The sequence below is a fragment of the Haemorhous mexicanus genome, chromosome Z (assembly GCF_027477595.1).
Source record: "Haemorhous mexicanus isolate bHaeMex1 chromosome Z, bHaeMex1.pri, whole genome shotgun sequence".
Taxonomy (NCBI): domain Eukaryota; kingdom Metazoa; phylum Chordata; class Aves; order Passeriformes; family Fringillidae; genus Haemorhous; species Haemorhous mexicanus.
Window position 1 is genome coordinate 36,853,554 of NC_082381.1, and position 23,826 is coordinate 36,877,379.

The following is a 23,826-nucleotide window of genomic DNA, read 5'->3' on the forward strand; positions in this document are numbered from 1 at the left end:
TTTTTTTTTTCATTATTAATCTGTTCTCTTCTGACTCCATTTTGAAGTGTGTTAAAAGAGGTTTGGAGATGTTTTGAATAGTGATCCTTGTGGAAATCACACTTACAAAGAAGTGTAGCACTTTGACATTATAAAAGCTCTGACATTGTCTTCTGTCCAACACTACTTAATCAGTAAATACGTTTTCTGGAATGAGAAAAGACTATGTAAGAGGAGCAAATTACATCAGATGTTGCATCCTGTTACTTAATGAAATTATTAGATTATGACTGATTTAACTAAGAAAAGACCATATGGCTCCAATCTCTCAGGGGAGATGAAACAATAAGGTTATTTTCCTACCAAGTCCTCCAGGTAGAAGCAGTGCCCATTGAGGAGACACTGCTCAGACATGCGCAGAGCACAGGTCCAACGCATGGGCTGGATTCTTTCTGAAGATACACTGGCTGCTAAAATGTCGGTACCTGGTTAATAAAAGCAGTGTAACCTTTTGCACTCTTCCTGCTCACAGGATGCAGGAGTGCAGGAAAATCCAAGCGGTTCTTGCCTGCACTCTCCCCTCAGCCACAAAAAGCTGAAAGCTCATCCAACCCCAGATCCCAAAGCCAGAAGGCTTTGTCCGCAGAGGCTTTTCTGGGACAGCTTTTCTGGGACAGCTTTTCTGGCTTTCCCGGTACCTGCGTCCCTTGACAAAGGCCTTTGTCCCTCACCTGTGAACATCTTCACAAAGTCGGCACTCGACATGCTCATAACCACATCAGCTGTCACGGGAGGCTTTCCGAAGCCAGCGCTCCCACCCTCGCTCTTCAGGTCAATATACCAAGTGCCTCCACCATCGCCTGGACAGAGAGTGAAGCGAGGTGAGAAGGCAGCAAGGACTGCTGTGCCCTCCCTCTCCGTTGCCCCCGCCAGACAGGACGGCCGTGCGCGGTTGCAGCGGTTCCGTGGCAGCCCGCACGCTGGCGGGCGCTCTGCAAGGAGTCACCTCTTGTCCCCCGTGACGCCCCGAGCACCACGGGCTGGGGCCACGGGCAGGAGAGCCCAGAGCCTGCGCTTTGCTCACAGAGCTGGCGGCAGCTGGTGCTTCTGCCGTGGCCCCGAGAGCGCCCTGACCGTGGCCACAGCAGCCCAGTGAGGGACAGAGACAGCGCCGGGACAGAGGCAGCTTCCAGGGACAGAGGCAGCGCCGGGACAGAGGCTCCGCGCACGGCGGAGGGACAGCAGCTCCCGGGGCCTGCTCAAGCGGGCCTGCAGCCGGAGCGTCACACGGAACCGAACGGGAGCTGGTCTGCTTCGGGACCAGCTTCCAAAGTGTTTCTGTCTGAGAACACCCAGTGCCTTCTGCCAGGCAAGGCTGCACAAGCGATGGGCTTACCAGAGAGCTCAAACTGAAAGACACCCCGAGTACTTCTCACGTACTCTTCAGTCACTGCCCCTCGAATAACTCGGAACGTCTCTGCAACAGGACCCAATGGCGTGGCTGCAGTAGATTCCGTCTTAGCCTTGGCTGCATCTGCTCCTTCCTGCTGGGATCTGCTTAATTTCTTCTCTTTGAATGCTTGGGCAGCACCTCCAATAAATTAATTCTTCTGCAAAGGCTTCTAAACTGTAAACAATTTACTACTTTTGTTGCCAACTTTCAGAACTCTCTAAACAAGTACAAAAGGTTTAGAAAGGAGACATTATTTTATTCTGCCCGAGATGCAGAGATTTTCCACAAATCAAGCTACATGACCAAGGATTAAAATATGAGAGAATTCACACACTGAAATCTACATAAACCTGCCTATCTAATACATAGTTACCCCTGCCTACTGCGCAATTGCTAAACTTGTGCAACCTTATTGCAGTGTCACTGCACCTGCATAGGCCTCTTCGGGGGTCTCTAGTGGTCCCTGCTGGTCGTTTGGGGAGATGTCACCTACTCAGTTTCAAGCAAAGTTCAGTTCAGGACGTGCAGAACTTCAGACTGAGTGTCAAAGATGTCATCTTCTCAGACAATTGCCAGGCAGGTCATAAAATACAAAAGCTTTCCATAAACATTGAGCAACATCTGCTTAACTCACCCGATAGCATCTTTTTGCATTTAAAAGAGGGGTTAAAGGAGAGAATGATACCATCAACTTCCATCTGGATCAGAGATCAAAGGAAGGGGCAGCAAAATCTGCTTCAAGACTCAGAGCTTAAAAATCCAGACAATTCTGCTTAAAATACAGAGAATTCTGTTTAAACACATCAACTTGATCAGCATTTTATCTTACCACAGTAAGGTAAGTAACATGCACATTTAACAGTAAAAGAAAGCTTTTCCAATAAAGGAAAGCTTTTGCAATTTACAAAGCCAATCAAGAGGAACAGCCCCTTAAAATGCTGTTGAAAGTCTCTTAGGTATCTTCAGTATCAAAAATACTTAGGCCTGTTCTGTGAGTCCCTACAGAATAACCTGCACTGCGGGACCAAGGACTGTTCCCTGGCAGAACGGTCCTAGTGTGACTGCTCAAGGAGTACTTCCACCAGAAAGGAACGCTTCCAAGTTTGTCTTCTCTGCTCTGGCCTTATCCCTATTTTGACACTCCTATAAAAGCAGTTCAGCACTCTTAGTTGCCCTTCAACTTGACATAAACCAATTCTGAAAAAGCAAAGGCAATATTTTTCTAAAAATACCCCAAAACATTCCTGCACACATTATGGTGTTTTCAGAGCCGACTGCGGGCCTGAAAGATCATCTCACTGTCGCCAGGACACTCAGGGCCCAGCTGACAGGGCTCCCTAGCACCTTGCCCGCCACCTCCTTCCGCATGGCTGCATTTCCTCCTGCCTTCCGCGGGCTGCGGCCAGCTCAGCCCGGCCGGGGCTGGCAGGGAGCGCGGCCGGCGGACGGAGGGAGGCAGCGGCAGCGCGCTGAGCGCGGGGCCAGCGGGGGCAGCCGGGAAGGAGCCGCTGGAACGCGGCTCGGCGGCCTTGCGCAAGTCAGAGGCCGATGGGCGAAATACCGACATTAAAGGACTAGTTCCCGAAAGAGAAGGGCGCTCCGCCTTCTCCTGCGAGTGGCTGCGGGTCGGGAGCCAGCTGCGGGTCAATGCTGCATCGTCGGAGGGAAGGGCATTTGGGAGAGCAGAGGGGTGCCCTCCCCCTGCTCCCCAGGACCGTGAGGTTTCTGCAGGGTAGGGAGCAGAGCACTGGACTGCAAGCACAGATGCAAGTGGGCTCAGCCCTCGGTAAATCCGTGCTACCCTGCTCAGCACCCGGAGTGAGGCGAGGCGAGCTGCGGGGTTACCGCGCAGGCACCGGCAACACCGCTGAAACCCAGCACTCGACCCTTCCACCTTCTGCAGCGCCTGTTCAAACGCTTTCTGCCCCTCATGCTAAAAAAACCTTCCAGGAGGTAAACTGACCCTGTTGATAGAGCAAAAAGCCCCATCACTTCAGTTCCCCTATTACATACTGGAGGAAAAAAACCCCAAAAAGCAAACAATAAACAAAACAAGCACTCAGGGGGAAGGGGAAGATGGTTGAACCATGATGCCCAGGTGTTTCTCCTGCAGGTACCTGTGAACATAGGTGAAAGGCAGCTCTCTACACACAGCCACTATAGCTCATTTCCATGGAGAACACCGCAGGCACGAGGCTTACAGCTTGGGTATGCTGCTATGGCAGTCAAACTGTGCGTTGGTCATTTGGGCCGAGTGGCTGCAGGGAGAATGAAGGAAAAGCATGCCTGAAGATCTTAGCAAAACACTATCACTTCCATCTGTGCAGGATGTCAACTCCGCCAAAGCAGGTGTTATGGAAGACATCACAGATGGAAAGTGCTCAGACAGCCCTTGGCCCATTTAGCCTGCTCGCACCTCAGTCATGCAGGAGTCTGCAGCCCTGCAACACTGTGAACTGCAGTGAAGGGAACCAAGAACCACCATTATATTAATACACAGACTAGTTCATCTGCTCAGGGCTCACTGTGATTTCTGCTGAAGTCAGTAAAACCATCTGTCTCAATTCTTCCAGCAAGTTCAGACCTACCAGGTGATTTCCCCTTCTGCCATCAGCTCTCAGTGAAGCCCTCTCAGGGTACTGCAAAGAATCTCAGTGGGAGCTGAAAGGGGAAACACAACCCAAAGGCAGAACCTGGTGGAAGATTTGCTAACCGCAGTAAGAGGTGGTCAGGATGGCAAGGACGGGAGGAAGTCAGAGTCTTCACTGGGCAGCAGAGGGAGGACGAGGAAAAGTTACATGTGAAGGGCACGGAGGAGGGCTGACCTTGAAGTTATTGTGAAATAAGAGAGGTACTAGGGGAGAGGATGAAGGACAGATTAGGTGTGGCTGGGTGAACAAAGACACAGGATCCTACTGCAGGCTATCTAATAAACAGGGAATCATAGAATCATTAGAGTTGCAAGAGACCTTTGGAGATTATCTACTCCAACCACCCTGTCAAGGCAGGGTGACCTAGCGCAAATGACACAGCCTCCATGGGCAGCCTGTTCCAGTGCTCTGCCACCTTCAACACAAAGAAGTTCTTTACCATGTTTCAGTGGAATTCTTGTGGTTTGGTTTATGGCCACTACTTCTTATTCTGTCTCAGGGCACCACTGAAAATAGCCTGGCACTACAGTGTTGGCATCCACCTGAGAGACATTCATATGCATTAAGGAGATCCCCCTTGCATTCATCTCTGGACTGAACAGGCCCAGTTCCCGCAGTCTGCCCTCGGAAGAGAAGTGCTCCAGGCCCCAAATCACCTTTGTGCTCCTCCACTTGACTGACTCCAGTAGCTCCCTGTCTCTCTTGTCCTGAGGAGCCCCGAACTGTAACACAGCACTCCAGAAGATGAGATGGAGGCAAATCTCCAGTGATTCGAGTGCAATTGGCAGGAGACCAAAGCAAAATTTCACACACACGGCGGAGAACGAAAGGATACCGAAAGCCTTCCAGACCCACCCTTCATCCCGCGTAGGCCTTTCTCCAGTCTCAGGTTAGCTCGCATCCCCGAGCCCACGGCCCCGGCCCCGGCCCCGGCCCCGGCCCCGGCCCACGGCCCCGGCCCCTGCCCCGCCCCGAACGGCCGTAGCGGCTGCGCAGCGGCCCCGGCCCGGCCCCGGCTCGGCCCTGCCCCGGCCCGGCCCTGGCCCGGCCGCCCCGCGCCGCCATGCTGCCCAACACCGGGTAAGGTGTCCCCGCCGCGGCGGGACGGGGCTGCGTCGCCCTCCAGGGGCTCTCGGAGCGGGCGGGCTACGGCCGGCGGCCGCCGGGGGGTTCGCTGGACACCCCCGAGCGCTGTCGCCCTGCGGGGCGTGCGGGACTCGCAGCCGGCCGAGGGCGAGGAGTTGTAGCGGAGGACACGCGTGTCCGCGCCGGCCTGTGGGGCAGAGCCGGCCGAGGGGCCCCGGGCAGCACCGGAGCCCTGGGACGAGCAGTTCGGTCGTATAGGGGCTTGAACAGTGCCTTTTGCAAGGGAAACAGTTACTGGAGGAGTTTAATGTAAATTAGGCAGTGAATCAGTAATTTATTATGGAACCTTCTTATTAAAGTATAATAACTTATTACTACTACTATTGTTGTTGTTGCTATTTTTGTTATTATTTTTGTTATTGTTGTATAGTATTATAGTCTTCTACTACTGTCTTACATGACAGCCAAATTTTCTTCCCTGTACAGGATCTTAATTTAGAGGTATTTTGTGGATTTTGGCTTTTCAGATAACAGCTGGGAAGATAATTTATTATTTTTTCCTGTGTGTTATAAAGAGGATTATTAAATTCCTAACATCTGTGTAAGCCATTATAAGTGTCCCTGATGTGACCTGAAGGTCTTTATTGGCAGTTATCTGTGGTGAGAAAGGAACCAATCTTGTTTTTCAAGCTTGTAGGGCACAGATGCGAACTTGATGTTTTCTGTCTTATTAGCAGAGTTCAGCTCTTAATGGAAGTGATGCAGATGTGACCCTCACAATGCAGGTCATAAGAAATTTTAGCCAGGCAGATATGCTTTCAGAACTTTAAACTACTGGGCTGCCTAGTGAATTAAGAAATAAATCCTTAGTCTTGCGAATATGACTAACCAACCACCATCCTCTGACCCTGAGCAACCAACTAGTTTTTACCTGTCAGGTTGCACATGCATCCAGATCATAACATCATGTCTTAAATATGAAGCAAAAGTACTATGACAGTTTTGAAAGACTTGTATTCACCCACTCCCTTAAGGGCCTGCTTTTCCTACCAGTGTAGCAGAAATCTCTAAACTTTTGATGCCCTTCACAAGCTTCTGCTGCAGGTGAACTTTGATTTTCCTGACTCCACCCCAATGTGCCCTGGTAATGCTTCTAATTCCTTATTTGTGGCCTGTCTTTGCACCCACTCCCTGTATGACACTTTTCTTGGGAGCTAAGTCACAAGTTTCCTGCATAGCCCTGCTAGTCTCTGATACACCTTCTTGGCTTCCTGAGTAGATCACTCCAGCCCCAGGCAGGGCTTAAAGCCCCATCAGCTTTTCTCTGCTCTTTTCTCCTCCAGAGCTGCCTCCTGCTGGACCCCATTTACCTCTTTTGTGACTAAGGTGAATTCCATGACTGAGGTGCTGACCTCTTACTGGTTGGTTGAAGGTAGAAACTAGATTCTGGCCTTACTTCACTGACATCTACACTTTGACTCTGTATTCCACAGTTGCACTTTCCTTGCTGTGTGTGTGACTGAATTCACATCAGTAGTTTTTTGTGGTTCACTCTTCTGTTTAGATATTTTTCTTCCTGTGCCTTTCTAAGACACTTTAAGATTTTGCAGATAAAAGTTGTTTGAAATGGCATCTTCTGGACATGGTTGACTTTCTGAGATCCTGTAGATGCCTAGCCTTGCCTCTGCAGGGGAAGAGGCATCTCCCCCTTTCTTCCCCGTTCCAATTTTCTGCCTTTTGAAGCAAACATCCTCCTAGAGAGCATTTAAGAGATGGATGTGCTCAGATTAGAGGGGAAAAAACGCATCTGACACCAGAGGGGGAGAAACAATACTAAGTTTGGCCCAGTCTGAAAGGAAAACTAATGGAAACTCAGAGTGTAAGCTTTTGTAACATTTGTGATGCGAGTAAAAAGTGAAGTCACTGATGCACAGAGTTTAGATGAATTCTCCAACTGAAGTTAGAAACCTGAACCTCCTGGTTTTTGCTACAGTGTTACATAAAGAAACACAGCCTTTATGTGGAGCACTGAAACATACATTCATTCCTTCATATGGATATCTGTTGTCTAAAAGGCTTTATCATTGAATATGTTTGTGGAGTTGGTATTTCTCTTTTCAAAAATGCAATGATACTATGTTAGCCAGACATCCTTCTTAGACTTTAAAACTTCATGGTTTCTCTAAGTTGATTGGACCTGTTTATGGGACAACCCGTTGAACTACACACAGTTACTGGGAAGCTGTTGTGTATAAAAGATTTAAGAGAAGAATTGCCATTTCTGAAAATAAAGCTTTTGTCATTTGCATATGGTGCTGTGGTTCCAGACTTGGTACTTTATACCATATTGAGACATCAGTTTTTTGTGTTTAGAGCACTGTGGTTAATAGAATTCAGAGATCTGTGTAGGTGTGTTATCCTGTTGGAAACTGGCATTTTGTTTTTACAAATTACTCCTTTTCCATTGTTGCAGAACATAGCTGCTGTGTTGTAAAACAGTATGTTGGATCTTTTTAGAAAAAGGGAGAAATGTAACTGGGTAACATTCTTTATAGTGTTTGCAAACTTGGGATGTGCTCATACATCAGTGGTACTTCTCTGTAGCTGTAGCCATCCCTTTTGTGTTCTTCGGGCTGTTTTCTTAGTACAAGGATGAAGGCGTTTTTCTGGCTGGGAGACTGTGCTAATTACATTTGCCCTTAGAGTCTGATAAAAGTCAAATAATTAGCAGCTTCTGCTTTATTCTTCTCTTCTTTACTGTCCACTTCCCCCTTCACCTATAGGAAACTGGCAGGATGCACTCTCTTCATCACAGGCGCGAGCCGGGGCATCGGCAAGGCCATTGCTTTGAAAGCTGCCAAGGATGGTGCCAACATTGTGATAGCTGCCAAGACAGCTGAGCCCCATCCTACTCTTCCGGGGACTATCTACACTGCTGCAGAAGAAAGTAAGTTGTAACAAATGAAGGTGCCCAACTGGGTGTATACCCTTGCTTAATTACTGTACCTGAGTGGAAAAATGCATAGACTCTTTGTTCGAGTTCACCTTTACTAAAATATGCTTAGTGCTTCTCTTGCCTCCCAGGAAAGCTGTAATGTTACTGTAATGAAGATGGATGTGCGTATATACATGTCAAAATGCTATGCTACTTGAGATGTATGAAATCAACATTTGCAGTGTTAAGATATTGTTTTGGCTTCCCTGTTCCTCATATGACATGTTAAAAGGTCACAATTTGAGAGTGTGATTTTCAGTGCCTTCTTGAAGTGTGTCATTGCTTGAGAGGTTCTCAGAAGGTTCATGTTAGTTGTCCCATCTGAGAGCAAATTTTTAAATGTTTAATTTTTTAATTGTGCAGTTGAAGCAGCTGGAGGAAAGGCTTTGCCATGCATTGTTAATGTGAGAGAAGAACAGCAAATCATTAATGCTGTGGAGAAAGCTGTGAAGACTTTTGGAGGTAAGTTAAGGCATGGGAGAAGGCAGGCATTAACAGGCAGATTGTTCAAACAAAGAGAAAAAAGAAGTGCCTGCCTTACTCTTCTTTTTTTTTTTTCTTTAAATGCTAATGTGAAATGGCTTACTTTAAAACCAGGGATTGATATTTTGGTGAATAATGCAAGCGCCATCTCTTTGACGGGCACTTTGGAAACAGCAACGAAGAAAGTCAATCTCATGATGGATGTCAATGTACGAGGAACCTATCTTACGTAAGTACTGAGAGAAGGAAGCAAAGCTATTGTAACAGAATGTATGATGTTATTTCAGTTTTTCTGAGAAATTCTGTAGCTGTCTTGCTGCCCTAGAATTTGAGTGCAGATATTCTGCATGTGCTCACAGGAAATTGCTCAGTTATTGGTCAACTGATTTGAATTAATATTTCCAAGAATTATTTACTAGTTGGAGTAAACAGACTTACTACTGAAGTCATTAAATGTTCACAAGCCACTCCCTGCATGTAGGATGAAAAAAGTAATTTGTTTCAAATGAAGCTCCAGCTTGGCTTTGTTAAATGCTGATGCTCTTTCATTTCAAGCAAAATAACTAAATTTTTGCATACATCAAGTCAATATCTTACTTGTCAGTTTTCTTCTCTTAAGCTTCTTTCTCATCTTGAGAAATGTTGTATAACTCACCATACTTAAAAGAGAAATGTTAAAGATGTAACTTCATGATCCAAAGTGTTCTCCACCTACTTTCAGCTTATCAATTCTATTATTTATTTAAATGAACATACCAGGAATTGATTTCACAATTCCTGGGTTCCTTATTTTGCAAATGTTAGGAGGTGGATTTAGCAGGTTGAGTCATCGTTACATTTATAGAATGTCATTTAATGCACTGTCTTAAAATGAAGACTTTGATTTTCACAGGGTTTATTAAAAAACCCGTAAGATGATGGAGATTCTCTAAATTCAGATGTTGCTTGGTGTGATCAGAAAGTTTTGTATCAAACTATTACCACAGAATTATAGAATAGTTTGGGTTAGAAGGCACCTTTAAAGGTCATCTAGTCCAATCCTCCAATCTAGAACAGTTTGTCATTCTTCTTTGTGCAGATCAGCACAAAGATTTTTTTGCCATCTCTTCATAAATTGCTGAATGGATTCAACTGTATTGCTGTGGCAAGTTCCATCTTCTCCTCCCCACCCAATAGCAGCAGGGATTTCCTTGATGTTAAATCTAGCTATTCCAAATTAATGGGGAATTCTTAAAGTGTATTTTTGGTCCTGTTCTATCTTGAAAAGATTAAAAATCACGTTCTGTGTGCTGGAAGGGGAGAAGCATAAGAAAAACCAATGTCTCTCAAGGGAATGGTCTTTGTCATTGTTTTTGTAATTCTCATTTGAGAAAACCTAGTGAAGCATTTTTGCCCTTTTTTCTCCTTGCTTTGTATGTTGATTCTGATTGTAATGTAGAGACCTACTTTCAGTTTAATGTTCAGAAAATTTCAATAGCTTAAAAAAAAAGGTGTGGATTTTTTGCCTGTGTAGAGGCAGTACTAGGAAAGATTCCCCTTACAGAGTATAACTGTTGACGTAGGATCATGGAATTATTAAATTGTGGGATGAACTGGGCTGAAAGAAAGCTTAAAACATTATCTACTTCCAAGGGCTGGAAGAGACCTTAAAACATTGTCTGCTTCCAAGCCCCCACCATGAGCAGAGATACCTGCCATACACCAGGTTGCTCAGAGCCCATCCATCCTGGCCTTGAACACTTGAATCTACAGTTTCTTAGGCAACATGTTCCAATGTCTTACCACTCTCAGAGTAAAGACTTTCTTCCTAATACCTAATCTTAACCCACCCTCTTTCAATTTAAAGCCATCCTCCCTTGTTCTCTCACTCCATGCCCTTGTGGAAAGTCCCTCTCCCACCTTCCTGTAGCCCCTTTAGGTACTGGAAGGCTGCAGTAACGTGACTCCAGAGCCTGCTCTTCTCCAGGCAGAATAATTCTGAGCCTGTCCTTGCAGGAGAGCTGTTCCATCCCTCTAATCAATTTGGTGGCCTCCTCTGGAGTTACCTTAAAAGTCCAATGTCCTTCCTGTGCTGGGACCCTAGAACTGGATGCAGGGTTCCAGGTGGGCTTTCACTGGAGCGGAGCAGAGGAACAGAATCCCCTCCCTCCCCATGCTGCTTTGGATGCAGCCCAGGACACGTTTGGCTGTCTGGGCTGTGAATGCTCATGGCTGGGTCATGTCCAGCCTCTCATCTACCAGCAGCCCCCAGTCCTGCTCACAGGGCTGCTCTCCATCCATTCATCCCCCAGCTTGTGTTGATACTGGGAGTGTCCTGACCCAGGTGCAGCACCTTGTTCCTGGGCTTGTTAAACCTCACGAGATTCCCATGTGCTCACTTCTCAAACTTTTCCAGGTTCCTCCAGATGGTGTCCTGACCTTCAGTGGTGTCTACAGCACCACTCAATTTGGGATCATCTGTAAATTTGCTGAGGGTGCACTTGATCCCTTCATCTGTGTCATTGATTGAGACATGGACTAACACTGGTCCCAATACCCACCCATGAGAGACAGCTCTTATCACTGATGTCCATCAGGACTCTGAGCCATTGACCACCACCCTCTGGATGCCGCTGTCCATACAATTTCTTATCCGCTGAACAGTCTGCCCGTCAAATCTTCTCTCCCCAGGTTATATAGAAGGATGTTGTAAGGAACCTTCTCTAAAGCTATACGGAGTAAATGACACCTGTAGTGCTACCCTTGACCTCTGGTGTAGTCCTTCCATTGTAGAAAGCCTTTGGTTGATCAGGGAGGACTTGCCCCTGGTGAAGACCCTCTGACTGTCCCAAATCACCTCCCTGTCCTAGGATCACCTCCTTATTCTAGAAGGTTTTGTTCCCTGATCTTCCCAGGTATGGAGGTGAGGCTGACAGGTTGGTAGTTCCTGGGGTTCTCCTGTCCACCCTTTTTAATTTTAAACATTGGTACATTTCCCTTTTTCTAGACACTTGGGTCTTCACCTGCTTCGACAATTTTTTAGATATGGAGAGTGGCTTGGCAGCCTATTCCCTCAGGACTGTGAAGTGCATGTCATCAGGCCCCATGGACTTGTGTATGTTCAGGCTCCTCAGATAGTCAGAATCCTCTTCTTCACTTAAAGTGGAAAGCACTTTGCTCCTCCAATCCCTATCCTGCTGTCTATCTACTTAACAGGTGTGGGAAGAGAAGTTGCCATTGAAGACTGAGGCAAAAAAAGTTGTTGAGCCCCTCAGCCTTCTTGTCTTCAGTTGCTACCAGTGTTCCAGCCTTGCTTATCCCAGGGTGTATGTGTATACACTTTCTTTGCCTTCCTCTTCTGACTGACGAATCTGTAGAAGCCCTTTTTGTTATTCTTTGCATCCCTTGTAAAGTTCAGCTCCAGCTTCACTTTGGCTTTCCTGACCCCAAAAGTGTACAACAGGTCTGTGCCCCTATATTCTTCATAGGATACTTTTTCCTTGTCTCCACTGGTTAGTTCTGTTCTGCTCCCTTGTTTCTGAAGGCAGTGTTACAAGGATTCCTACTAACTCATTGAAGAACTAGAATTTTACTCTTCTGAAGCTCAGGGCACTGACTTTGCTCTTTGCCTGACCTGTTTCCCTCCAAACTGTGAACTCCACCAGTGCATGATCACTGCAGCCCAGGCTGTCTCCCATTGTGATGTCCCTGATTAGCTCACTTAGGTTTGTGACCATCAGGTCCAGAATGACATCCCTTCTGGTAGGGTTATTACCTGGGTTAAGGAGTTATGCTCCATGCATTCCAGGAATCTGTTGGATTACCTACAGTTTGCTTTGCTTCACTGGGATGTCTGAAATCTCCCTGCAGGACATGAGCCTGTGAGTATGATCCTTTCTGTAGCTGGAGCAAGAAGGTCTCATCAATAGGCTCCTCTTGGTCAGGGACCTGTAGTAACACCAACCACAAGATTCCCTTTTGCTGTCTCAGTCTCTGTTTCTTACCCACAGGCTTTTACCTGCTCATTGTTGCTCTTCTTTAGTTCACAGGTTGTTCTTCAGAGATGGCTCATCACACTCAATGCACTTCTTGATGTAGAGGGCAGCCCCTCCATCTCTCCTTTCTCCCTTGTCCCTTCTGATCAGGCTGCATCAATGGTTGCAGATGAGTCATGGGATTTATCCCACCAAGTTTCAATAATAGCAGTTAAGTTTCTTGGCTCCTATGCATTAAGAAATTGAGGCATGTGTTAGTGAACCTGCCACTGAAAAGAGTTGAGACTCCAGGACAGTTAAGGAGGTGGTAAATCACTTTACTGCTATGGTGATTTTGCTATTGAAGTTGTTGAAGTTGTTCTCTTTGTGGCTGAGAGTGTGTGTGGGTCCTGTTGGAATATGTGAAAAGTTGTTCACTAATGTGGTGATGTTTTCACCCTGTGAAGCTTGATTAAAAAATCTCAAGCTGAGATAAAACATAAACATGTGCCCTAGTGCTAGAAGTGAAGTCAAAAGATAGTTTCTATAAAATACAAGTTCCAATTTACAGAGATGTATAAATTCAAAATACAAATCTCTTAGAAGAGAATAGGGATTTAGTTTGCTTTGGAATATTTGTAATAGCATTCTGCTATGCAGTATTATTTCTTCAACATGGTTTTAAAGAGGGAATAGGTATGGGATCAGAAGAGAATATTTTTATGACTACATGATGCTCTGCATTGTTAATTTTGATTGTTGCCTTAGAGTGTTTTGTTGCTGCTACCAGAACTATTACAAGGAGATTATGGCTTCTGAGTATCTGTAAAATTAGCTTTTTTCAAAGCTGATGCACTGGTTGGAGAATGTGGTCCAGTTTGCAGGAATGAATACTAGGCCTGAGATAAGTGATCTGCAACAGATATTTTTTTATTGTTCTTTACATCAGTTAAATGCTTGATATGAAAAGAGGCTTTGTCTTGGGCTGTTGTGAAAATACTGGTCTACTAGTATTGTTTTTACTGTAATTATTGGTGTTCCATAAAATAAGAGGTGACTGATATGTCTGAATCTATCTTTCAGGTCTAAAGCATGTCTTCCCCACTTGAGGAAGAGTAAGAACCCGCATATCCTGAACCTTAGTCCACCAATGAATCTGAATCCCATGTGGTTCAAAAATCATTGTGGTGAGTAGCTTTCAGAGCCTTTATTGCTATTTTGTGAGAAACATGTAAGTACCTGCTGAAGTGTGCAGTAGTGCCAGTGCAAAATGCCAGATCTTGTATCTTTAGCACTGCATATAGACTGGCACTAATGGTTCCTCAAAGCATTTTGTACCTGACCTACAAGAAATTGTTTTGTGGGAAAATGCAGGGCATGTTCCAAGGCATTATCCATCCTTTTTGTTTTTAGGGTAAGTCTGTGATTTTCTATGGGAATTGTTAGGACTACATATTTTCCGCTCCAAATAGAGACTGAAACCCAAAATTAATTTTCTTACTGATTCATCTTCCTGGGTTTTTAGTATGGATAAAGCTCGGGAAATTATTTTGAGGTGGAAAAAGAACTCCATGTTATCTTGAAATTAGTGTTGCTCATGTTAAAACTATAGCAAAACCGTTCCATTTTGGACACTTGTCATGTTAAACTCCAGTTCTTTCTCCAAGAAAGTTTCCATTCTCAAAGCAGATAGGTAACAGGGATACAGAACTCCTCTTCCCCACTTTTTTTGTCTATAGGATTCTAGTTTGGTCTTTAACAGCTACTATGCCTTAGGCATCTTAAAAAAAATTGATCACTCTTGTCAGTGTAGCCTGCATAAAAAGCATGACAAAATCCACCATGCAGCTAGGCTTCAGATTTCTTTTTGGCAGAACAAAACAAAAAGAAGTGTAGTTTTCATTTTGTTTGCAGTGAAAAGATGACAGACTATGGTTTGTAGCTGTTGGAGATGGCAGGTAGAAGGGAGAGATTTTGACTCTAGGACAGTACTGTTTTTTTTGAAAGCCCTGAATTTTCCATGTGGACCAGTTATCTGTTTTATCTTCCTCTCATAATTAAAATTAGGATTTCACATAGAGTCTAAGCTTTTTTGTTTTTTCACTTCTTGTCTTAGCTTATACCATTTCTAAATATGGGATGTCCATGTGTGTCTTGGGAATGGCAGAAGAATTTAGAGGAGAAGTTGCTGTCAATGCTTTATGGCCTAAAACAGGTAAGTTTTTGTTATGTTTTTTTTTAGTAATACTGAAATACTGACTTTCTGTATTTAGTCTGCTAAAGTTTGTTTTATTTGACACTGAATGTACTTCAGACTTCTTCTGGAATAGATTGAAGTGATTGAGCAGTTCTTTTATATTTCTTCGTCCTCTATGGGTTCTGGTTTTCATTGCTAGTTCTCTCTAGACTGTTGTCACTTTGATCTAAACGCTTTTTCATCTAGTTTAAAACCACACAGTTGACGTGTGTGTGTAGTGTTTGGCTTGCCTGTGCTTTTTCTGATGCACCCAGTGTTTTGGTTTGGACAGAATCACAAAAAGAATTTTGTGCTTTAATGAGTGGGTATTGAACATCTGTGTATGTAGTACTATTTAGAATTCCTTGTTAGTTAAACTGCGGGAGCTTACTGACAAGATAGATACCTCTGTACATGTGGAAATAATTTTTAAAAGGTCTGTTCCTAGAAGTTTTGGCACAGTGCAATTCTGTGAAGAGCTGTTCACAGAACCATCTGATTGCAAATGACAAGAAATTAAAGAGCTCTCTGGAAGAACAGCTCAATGCTCCCATGTTGTGTTAGCTTCAGTTTGCTTTGTGTGGGTCAGTGAGGATAAGGACTGCTGTTTGAGGTTTGGCCAGCTGTTTGCCAAGGAGACCAGTCTCTTTTTCCCAAATACATTTATGGGCAGAAATTATACTGAGTGTTAAAATCGATACCAGACAGAGGGTAATCCTGCCCCTTAGTGGTGTAAGCCCAGTCATTGTATTAGAAAACATTACAACAGTGTTTATTTCCTTAAAGAGTGCAAGGAAGGAAGAAGGAAGAGGAGATAAAGATATGAACCAAGATCCTCTTCTGAGGATGGTGCTCCAGTTTAAGAAGTGTTTGTACACAGACACTTTTCAATGTTTTGCTGTTAGGAATTGCAGGCCCCTCTTAACTTTTAGTGGGAACTGGAACTGTCTGCTATACTTTCTCTAAGGTGAGAAATGTGAGGAAAACTTAACTATTTCCAACAAAATCAGCCAAATTTCTCTGCTTGAATATGGTAGGTGATCATCAGTTGAACAGCTGGGTTGTTGTGCCTGACAGACTTAGTCCTTTTTCATTGGTCTGGATGCTTGCATCTGAAATACTTGCAGTAAATGGATGTCTCATAGTTCTGCTCACTCTGTGAGTTCTACCCACAGAAATATTTTGGCAAGGGATTTACTTTTAAAATTATAATTATATCGTTCATTATAATTATATCATCACAAAACCTGTACTGTTTTAGGACAGTAAGGACAATAAGGTCTTCATCTGTGATGTATTGAAGGCAACTACATGCATAACTTAAGAATATGGATCGCCTCATGGTGGAGTCAAAGTTCACCTTTCAGGTTTCAATTGTGTGTTGTATTTTTTTATTTCTGAGGCAGTTAAAAGAAATATGCACTTGTTTCCACATACTTGCTTCTTGAGTACCCCAAAAAAACCTCAAAAATTTTCAATGGAGATTTCCCAGTATCTATGTCATTTGGAATAGAACCATGAAACCTGATTCTTGGTCTTTAGCTCCCTAGATCCACCCATCCCCTCTGTCTTGTCTTTGGCAAAAATGACACTGCTAAATGGGTTTTATGTCCCCTCAGAATCCAGTAAGTGGGAGTAACTTGGTTTCTCATTAACAGAGGTGACCTTCTACCTACCATTGTGTGGTTTTTGGTCATTGATTTAACAATGTATATTGCCTATGAAAGTTAGGGATTGTAAAGGAATTAATTCAGATTATCTCATTCAGATGGAGAGACATGGTATGAAACTGCAGACAGCTAATTTAACTTATTTTTTCATGAAGAGGGTGTTACAAGATTGCCTGTGTCTTCTGTAAGTGCACACGTTCATATGCTGTATAGACACATTATGCTGATTCTCCACAGCTTTCTTATTCTGGATGTGCTGGAAAAAGCATCTACTACTATTGTGGAAATGAATCAATGGCTTTATGGGTCCTGTTAAAAGCTAAAGAATTTTTTTCTACAGAGACCAGCTGGTTATAATAGGTATTTATTTTGCAACATGGCTGTGTCCCACACCCACCTCAATAATTTGATCTGCAAAATAATGGCAGGGGCCAAAATGAACCTGTGAGAATTTCTCCACCCCTTCCACAAAGGAAGTTTTTTCAGAGGGGCAGCTAACTTTAGAAGCATGTTACATTAAGTCTTACGTTGCATAGTTGAATACATTATTTCTTTATAGTTTTATCTTATGCTGCAGCCTTCCAAGAATCAGTAGTAGTACCTGTGTCTCAGATATGGTCTGGTATTAAAGAATGTCTATTGGTGCTGTTAATAAAGCTTCTGTAAAATCTGACATTCTTAATGTGGGGAAGTGGGAAACCCAAACCAAATACAGTTGTATCTTCCTCTTGAGCATTAGTTTCCACTGTGTCCTTGGTAACATACCCATACAGAACACTCTGGTTACAGAGTGCAGCTGATACTTGTTCCCCACAGGATCCTGCAGAACATGGGGCTTGGAAGAGCAGGAAGATTCAATTTGCAGATGAAAACAGTATCTATTCTAATAAATGCTTCTTAAACGAAAGATTTATCTATGTGAGATGCTGCAAAGAAATAAAAGTAATTAAGTTTTTTCTAAAATCAAAGGTATACAAGCAGAGCTTTTCATTTGCAGAAATGATGCCTCCATGAAAACTGTTTTGACAAAGTATAAAATATCATGTGTGAATTCAAAAATATCATGTGTGAGTACAAAAAAAATGTGCTTTTGAAAGGTTTATCTTCTTAAAGTGAGAAAGTTAACTTCCTTATTGTGAACATCCAGGGAGGCAGTGTTACAGACTTCCAGGGTATCTGAAATACAGTTGCAAAGTTCCTAATTTAAGAGGCCACTATTATCTCATACAAATGTGTTTACCCTCAGTGTTAGTATGGATGCCAGGATCGGTTCATTAATCTGATGCTTTAAACACATGAAGGTGTGTTGGTACTAAGATGCCAGAGTTCTCCATTTATCTAAAAGTGAAGGAGGACATCTGTCAAACGGGCAAGGGGCAATCCCATCACAAAGAGAGCAGAGGATAATACAGGTGTCCTGGGACAGAACTGGAAGTCTATTGATGTGCATTAGAGGCAAACCCACATCCCTCTATACGAAGTTAATGTAATAATGTGCAGCCGGACTATGAGGCAGTACTGTTTGAAACCTCTTTGCTTCAATCTGTGCAGATAGTGTGACTGTGCTCAGAAAAATAATAGTGAACAGTAACAGAGAAGTGACCAACCTGTGGGACAGGGAAAGTAAGCAGCTTAATGAATCCTCAGAATAAATATATTTAAGTTAAGAGAACTTGATAAATTTCATCATAGCATTTGACAAAAACATTCTCTGCACTGTTGGTAGCTATTAAAACAAATAAATCTTGCTGGGCATATATCACTTCAAAAGATGAAAAAAAGACAAATTTATTGACTTCCTTAAAGATGAGAAGAAGACCTAGGTAGACCTACAAGTATGTACAGTATACCTATTTGTCACTTTTTATTTAGATGTGTGTTTTATAGCAGTTCAATTGATTTGGAAAAAAAAAAGCTGAAGTTACTTAACGGTAAATGAAACCTAGAAGCTAATTCTCATCACAGAAGACTAATGTAATGAAGTCATTGGGGAGACATTTACACACTTCTGCACTCTCCTAGGAAACATTTGGACAGAAGTTCTCAGGCCAGTGCTGAAAACTTTGGTCCTTTTTCCCAGTATGTACTTTGAAAGGTGGATGAATGATCCAGCTCAGATACATATGTCCTGCCCACTGCCTATGTTTTTTGCTATTTAAGGAATGTTGGGATCATGTGTATATCGAAATTGCTGTTACTTCATGTGGAATGGAAGCACTGAAAGGAAGAGAAAAATTTATCCTTCAAGGTTTATCTTTCTGCTTCCCTGATGTTCTGGCCTGATACGTAGGAAAGGATTTGTGAATCTGCCTCAGAACTTGGGGGCAGAGTATTGAGTTTTAAACAGCAGATGGGAAAAACTAATGAAGCAGAACATACGAGGGAAAAACAGTAAGATGGCAAATGTCAAAAGCTGCAACCAGACAGCCTTTTCATGGAATAGGATGAAAAAAAAATGGAATGGATACCTCAGCCTGGAAGAGCAAATCACAGACTTAGACAGCAACATGCTACAGTTCTACAGTAGCTCCCATGAGAGAAACATAAAGAAGACTAGTAGAATGGCACAGAAGTAACAGAATTGCTTAATGAAAGAATCAGAAGCCTAGGAGATGTGGATTTTATTCTTAGGTCTAACACAGCCTTTCTGTGAAATGCTGAACATGTAATGTGAGGTTTTGTTATTTGGTTCCTCATTAACTTCGGAAACACTTTAGTATCTCATGGGAGTTATTGAAAGACTGGAATTAAGCATCAAGACTTTCAGTGTGATAATCACCAAAGCTAATTCCTCTTTATAACTGATGTGTCATACATTCACTTTGAGGAAAACTTGTCCTGTTAGTTTTTCATGTTCTGAACAACTGGTGGAAAACTGGTGGGCTGATAAATATGTAGAGGGTTGTGAATGTCAGAAAATGTTCCAGCATTTTTGATTCCTGTGATAGTTTAATGGATTTTTACTGTTACTTGTAATTAATTGTTTGTCGATTGGTAGTATTTCACAGCTTCTGTCTTCTAGAGTTTCCTTTTGCCTGAAAGGAAAAAAAGTTTGTTTACCTGTGAAAGAAATGAGAATTCCATGTCATCAGTGTTAAAGCTTTGTTTTCTTACCCTCCAAATTTTCTAGCCATACATACAGCTGCTATGGATATGCTGGGAGGAGCTGGAATAGAAAAACAGTGCAGGAAAACGGACATCCTGGCAGATGCTGCATATTGCATCTTGACAAAACCAAAAACTTTCACAGGGAACTTCATTATTGATGAAGTTCTGCTGAGAGAAGAAGGAGTTAAGGATTTTGATGTTTATGCAATTGCACCAGGTAAAAGACATCTTTTAAAGGTGAGAAGTAAGTTCAAGAAGGAGGGAAGAATATATGGAGAATATTAATACACTTTTGTTTCCTAGGGTCCTTAAATTAGTTTATAAAAAATGTTGCTTTGCCTCAGCTTTGAGAACATGCCTTAGTAGAAAGGCCATATGGATCCACTGAGAGTTTAATAATTAAATGTCTATTAAATTAAATTAAGAATTTCTTTAATGAGAAGAAAACCTAGCTGCACTGTAGATGTATATATTACTATTTAACAGATAATTAGATAGATTTTTATGTTTTTCTTCTCTGATGTTCTTCATTGCAGCCTTAGAAGCCTTCTAGGTCAGATTTTTCATGAACAAAATTCTAAACGTGTTACTTCATGCTATGTTTTTCCTTCAAATTTAAAGTGAGAGACAGTACTACTTGACTGTAGTTTCAGATGAAATGGATTCTTACTGTGCAAATCTGATTTACTTGGATTCATTACTACATTTTCCCTCCCTCTTAGGTCACCCTCTGATGCCTGACTTCTTCTTAGATGTTGAAATTGACACTACAGCTATGAAGCAAGAAGGATATGGTAGGGAAAGCACCATGTGTACAAGTCCATAATTTCCATAATTAATTTCATTTCACAATAATGAATGGTCTCTCTCCTATGAATTTGGACTCCACTCAAGATTTTTTAGCAAAAAGCCTTTTCTCATGTGAAGAGTAAGATCTATGGAAGTGACTATGTAGTTAAAACTGGGGAAAAAAATCATACCTCATGTAGGACTTCCATGGTGTAAAGTCAGTGCATTATTTTGAAGAATTCTTTTTAAATCATCTGAAATGTGGTAGAAGGGAGGTCACAAGTAAGTATTGCTGGAAAAAGAAATTAGACTGCAAACAGCATCTTTTGCAGGAATATCTACTTTTCCTTGCTCATTTATACAAAAGAATATGACATAAAGCCTCTGTGGCTTCTTACATGAAATGTGCACAATTTGCACATTAAAAATAACTCTTGGGTGAAATGTAGAATTTTTTTTAGAAAAGCATTGCTTTTTCTTTTTCAGAATTGGTTTATGTCAATTTGAAGGGCAACTAAGAGTGCTGAACTGCTTTTATAGGAGTGTCAAAATAGGGATAAGGCCAGAGCAGAGGAGGCAAACGTGGAAGTGTTCCTTTCTGGTGGAAGTACTCCTTGAGCAGTCACACTAAGACCATTCTGCCAGGGACAGATGGTGCTACTTCCTTGGGCTCCCAGTGCAGGTTATTCTGTAGGGACTCACAGAATAGACCCTAATATTTTTTTATAATGAAGACACCTAAGAGACTTTCAACAGCATTTTAAGGGGCTGTTCCTCTTAATTGGCTTTGTAAATTGCAAAAGCTTTCCTTTTTTGTTAAATGTGCTTGTTCATTGGGGTGAAGTAAGCCACTGATCAAAGCAGTAAATTTAGTTCCACCTTAGAAGCCATTGCAGAAGAATTTATGAAAATATCCATGTTCTTTACAAGATAGACAAGACAGAAGTATTTTGAGATGAAAGCAGTGGCTATTAAAGTCACTGATTTTTTATTTTTAATGTTGTCAGGAGTAGTGTATGGATTACATTAGAAAACTGTTGTGTGAGCATCTGTAATGAACTGAAAACAGTCAGAATTAGAATTTTGCTGTGGTTTTATTTTCGCTTTTCTTTTGATCTATCAGGAATCGAAATTTATTGCAGACTTACATTTAGCGATGTACACCTATTCAGATTCCTGGTGGAGAAAGCATACTTTATCAGTGTTAATACTGAAATGGTAAAATAATCACTTTCCCTACTTTGAAGCTTAAATCTTTTCAAATGGAGTTCTCTGCTTATGGTTCTACATTCATTTTTAAAGTGGTTTGCATTTGAAAGAGAAAAGTAATCTTTCTCATAGGTGCTGGCCAAGAGGAGAAGAAATTAAGCAGATCCCAGCAGGAAGGAGCAGATGCAGCCAAGGCTAAGACGGAATCTACTGCAGCCACGCCATCGGGTCCTGTTGCAGAGACGTTCCGAGTTATTCAAGGGGCAGTGACTGAAGAGTACGTGAGAAGTACTCGGGGTGTCTTTCAGTTTGAGCTCTCTGGTAAGCCCATCGCTTGTGCAGCCTTGCCTGGCAGAAGGCACTGGGTGTTCTCAGACAGAAACACTTTGGAAGCTGGTCCCGAAGCAGACCAGCTCCCGTTCGGTTCCGTGTGACGCTCCTGCTGCAGGCCCGCTTGAGCAGGCCCCGGGAGCTGCTGTCCCTCCGCCATGCGCGGAGCCTCTGTCCCGGCGCTGCCTCTGTCCCTGGAAGCTGCCGCTGTCCCGGCGCTGCCTCTGTCCCTCACTGGGCTGCTGTGGCCACGGTCAGGGCGCTCTCGGGGCCACGGCAGAAGCACCAGCTGCCGCCAGCTCTGTGAGCAAAGCGCAGGCTCTGGGCTCTCCTGCCCGTGGCCCCAGCCCGTGGTGCTCGGGGCGTCACGGGGGACAAGAGGTGACTCCTTGCGGAGCGCCCGCCAGCGTGCGGGCTGCCACGGAACCGCTGCAACCGCGCACGGCCGCCCTGTCTGGCGGGGGCAACGGAGAGGGAGGGCACAGCAGTCCTTGCTGCCTTCTCACCTCGCTTCACTCTCTGTCCAGGCGATGGTGGAGGCACTTGGTATATTGACCTGAAGAGCGAGGGTGGGAGCGCTGGCTTCGGGAAGCCTCCCGTGACAGCTGATGTGGTTATGAGCATGTCGAGTGCCGACTTTGTGAAGATGTTCACAGGTGAGGGACAAAGGCCTTTGTCAAGGGACGCAGGTACCGGGAAAGCCAGAAAAGCTGTCCCAGAAAAGCCTCTGCGGACAAAGCCTTCTGGCTTTGGGATCTGGGGTTGGATGAGCTTTCAGGTTTTTGTGGCTGAGGGGAGAGTGCAGGCAAGAACCGCTTGGATTTTCCTGCACTCCTGCGTCCTGTGAGCAGGAAGAGTGCAAAAGGTTACACTGCTTTTATTAACCAGGTACCGACATTTTAGCAGCCAGTGTATCTTCAGAAAGAATCCAGCCCATGCGTTGGACCTGTGCTCTGCGCAAGTCTGAGCAGCGTCTCCTCAATGGGCACTGCTTGTACCTGGAGGACTTGGTAGCAATATAGATGCTAAGGTTTCACTGTGGTGGCATTATGTTTTCCCATGTAAAGGCTTTTTCCATTTCTTTTGATATTCTGATGATTCTGTTTTTTCTTTTTAGGTAAATTAAAGCCAACTCTGGCCTTCATGACTGGAAGATTAAGGATTAAAGGAAACATGGCACTAGCAATAAAGCTTGAGAAGATGCTTTCACAGCTTAATTCTAAACTGTGAGGGGAAACCCATACTAGCACAACAGTGGCCTTTCATATATAACTGCAATGCTGTTTTAAATTTTTAGTCATTGTTTTTCTGATGCAGTATAAAAAATATTGATAAAATATGAGGTTTTTAAAGAAGAAATAACTCAATCTCATTAAAAAGATGTCCATAATTAAACTAATTCTGTCTCAAGAATGCACTTAGATTCCAGGTGTTTTCTTTATTTCTGCTCCTGTGGGTCAATGTAGGATATTTGAATTGAGTTTTTTCCTATGTAGTTGATTGTGTACATATCCCATGGAAAAGGTGGGTAGAGCAAATGTCATGCTGCAGATCAGTGCTAGAAGTGCTATGCCAAATTTACTAAGCTGGCTTAGGAGTAGAAGTAATGTAGTCAGTTTAACAGAGCCTTAGTTACAACTGGTAAATTATTATCTCAAATTTTTCTTTCCTTTCATGAGTTTATTACCTACACATATTCTCATACCTCTGTATTGCACTGAGGCTGCACAGCCATACTGAGTGATAAGCAGGTTTTCTTCTTATGCAAAGGTACACTCACACACAGGCATGGTCATGTGCTCTCTCTGTTCTCCTACCCCGCTACATCCCTGCAGCCAGTCATTTCCCCTTCCTTCCATTTGGCTGGTAAAGATTTAAGCTCAC

At 43.3% G+C, this 23,826-nt stretch overlaps 1 protein-coding gene across 1 annotated transcript; it reads left to right on the forward strand.

The window, feature by feature from the left end:
* The first annotated feature begins 5,088 nt into the window (after nucleotides 1-5,088).
* Nucleotides 5,089-23,359, forward strand: HSDL2 (hydroxysteroid dehydrogenase like 2). The gene is made up of 11 exons (XM_059873927.1): nucleotides 5,089-5,163; nucleotides 7,953-8,116; nucleotides 8,528-8,626; nucleotides 8,762-8,876; nucleotides 13,684-13,787; nucleotides 14,717-14,815; nucleotides 19,637-19,831; nucleotides 20,337-20,408; nucleotides 21,745-21,933; nucleotides 22,470-22,598; nucleotides 23,060-23,359. Exons 1-11 carry the CDS (start codon nucleotides 5,147-5,149, stop codon nucleotides 23,170-23,172), a joined length of 1,296 nt encoding a protein of 431 aa, XP_059729910.1. The 5' UTR covers nucleotides 5,089-5,146; the 3' UTR covers nucleotides 23,173-23,359.
* The last annotated feature ends 467 nt before the right edge of the window (nucleotides 23,360-23,826 follow it).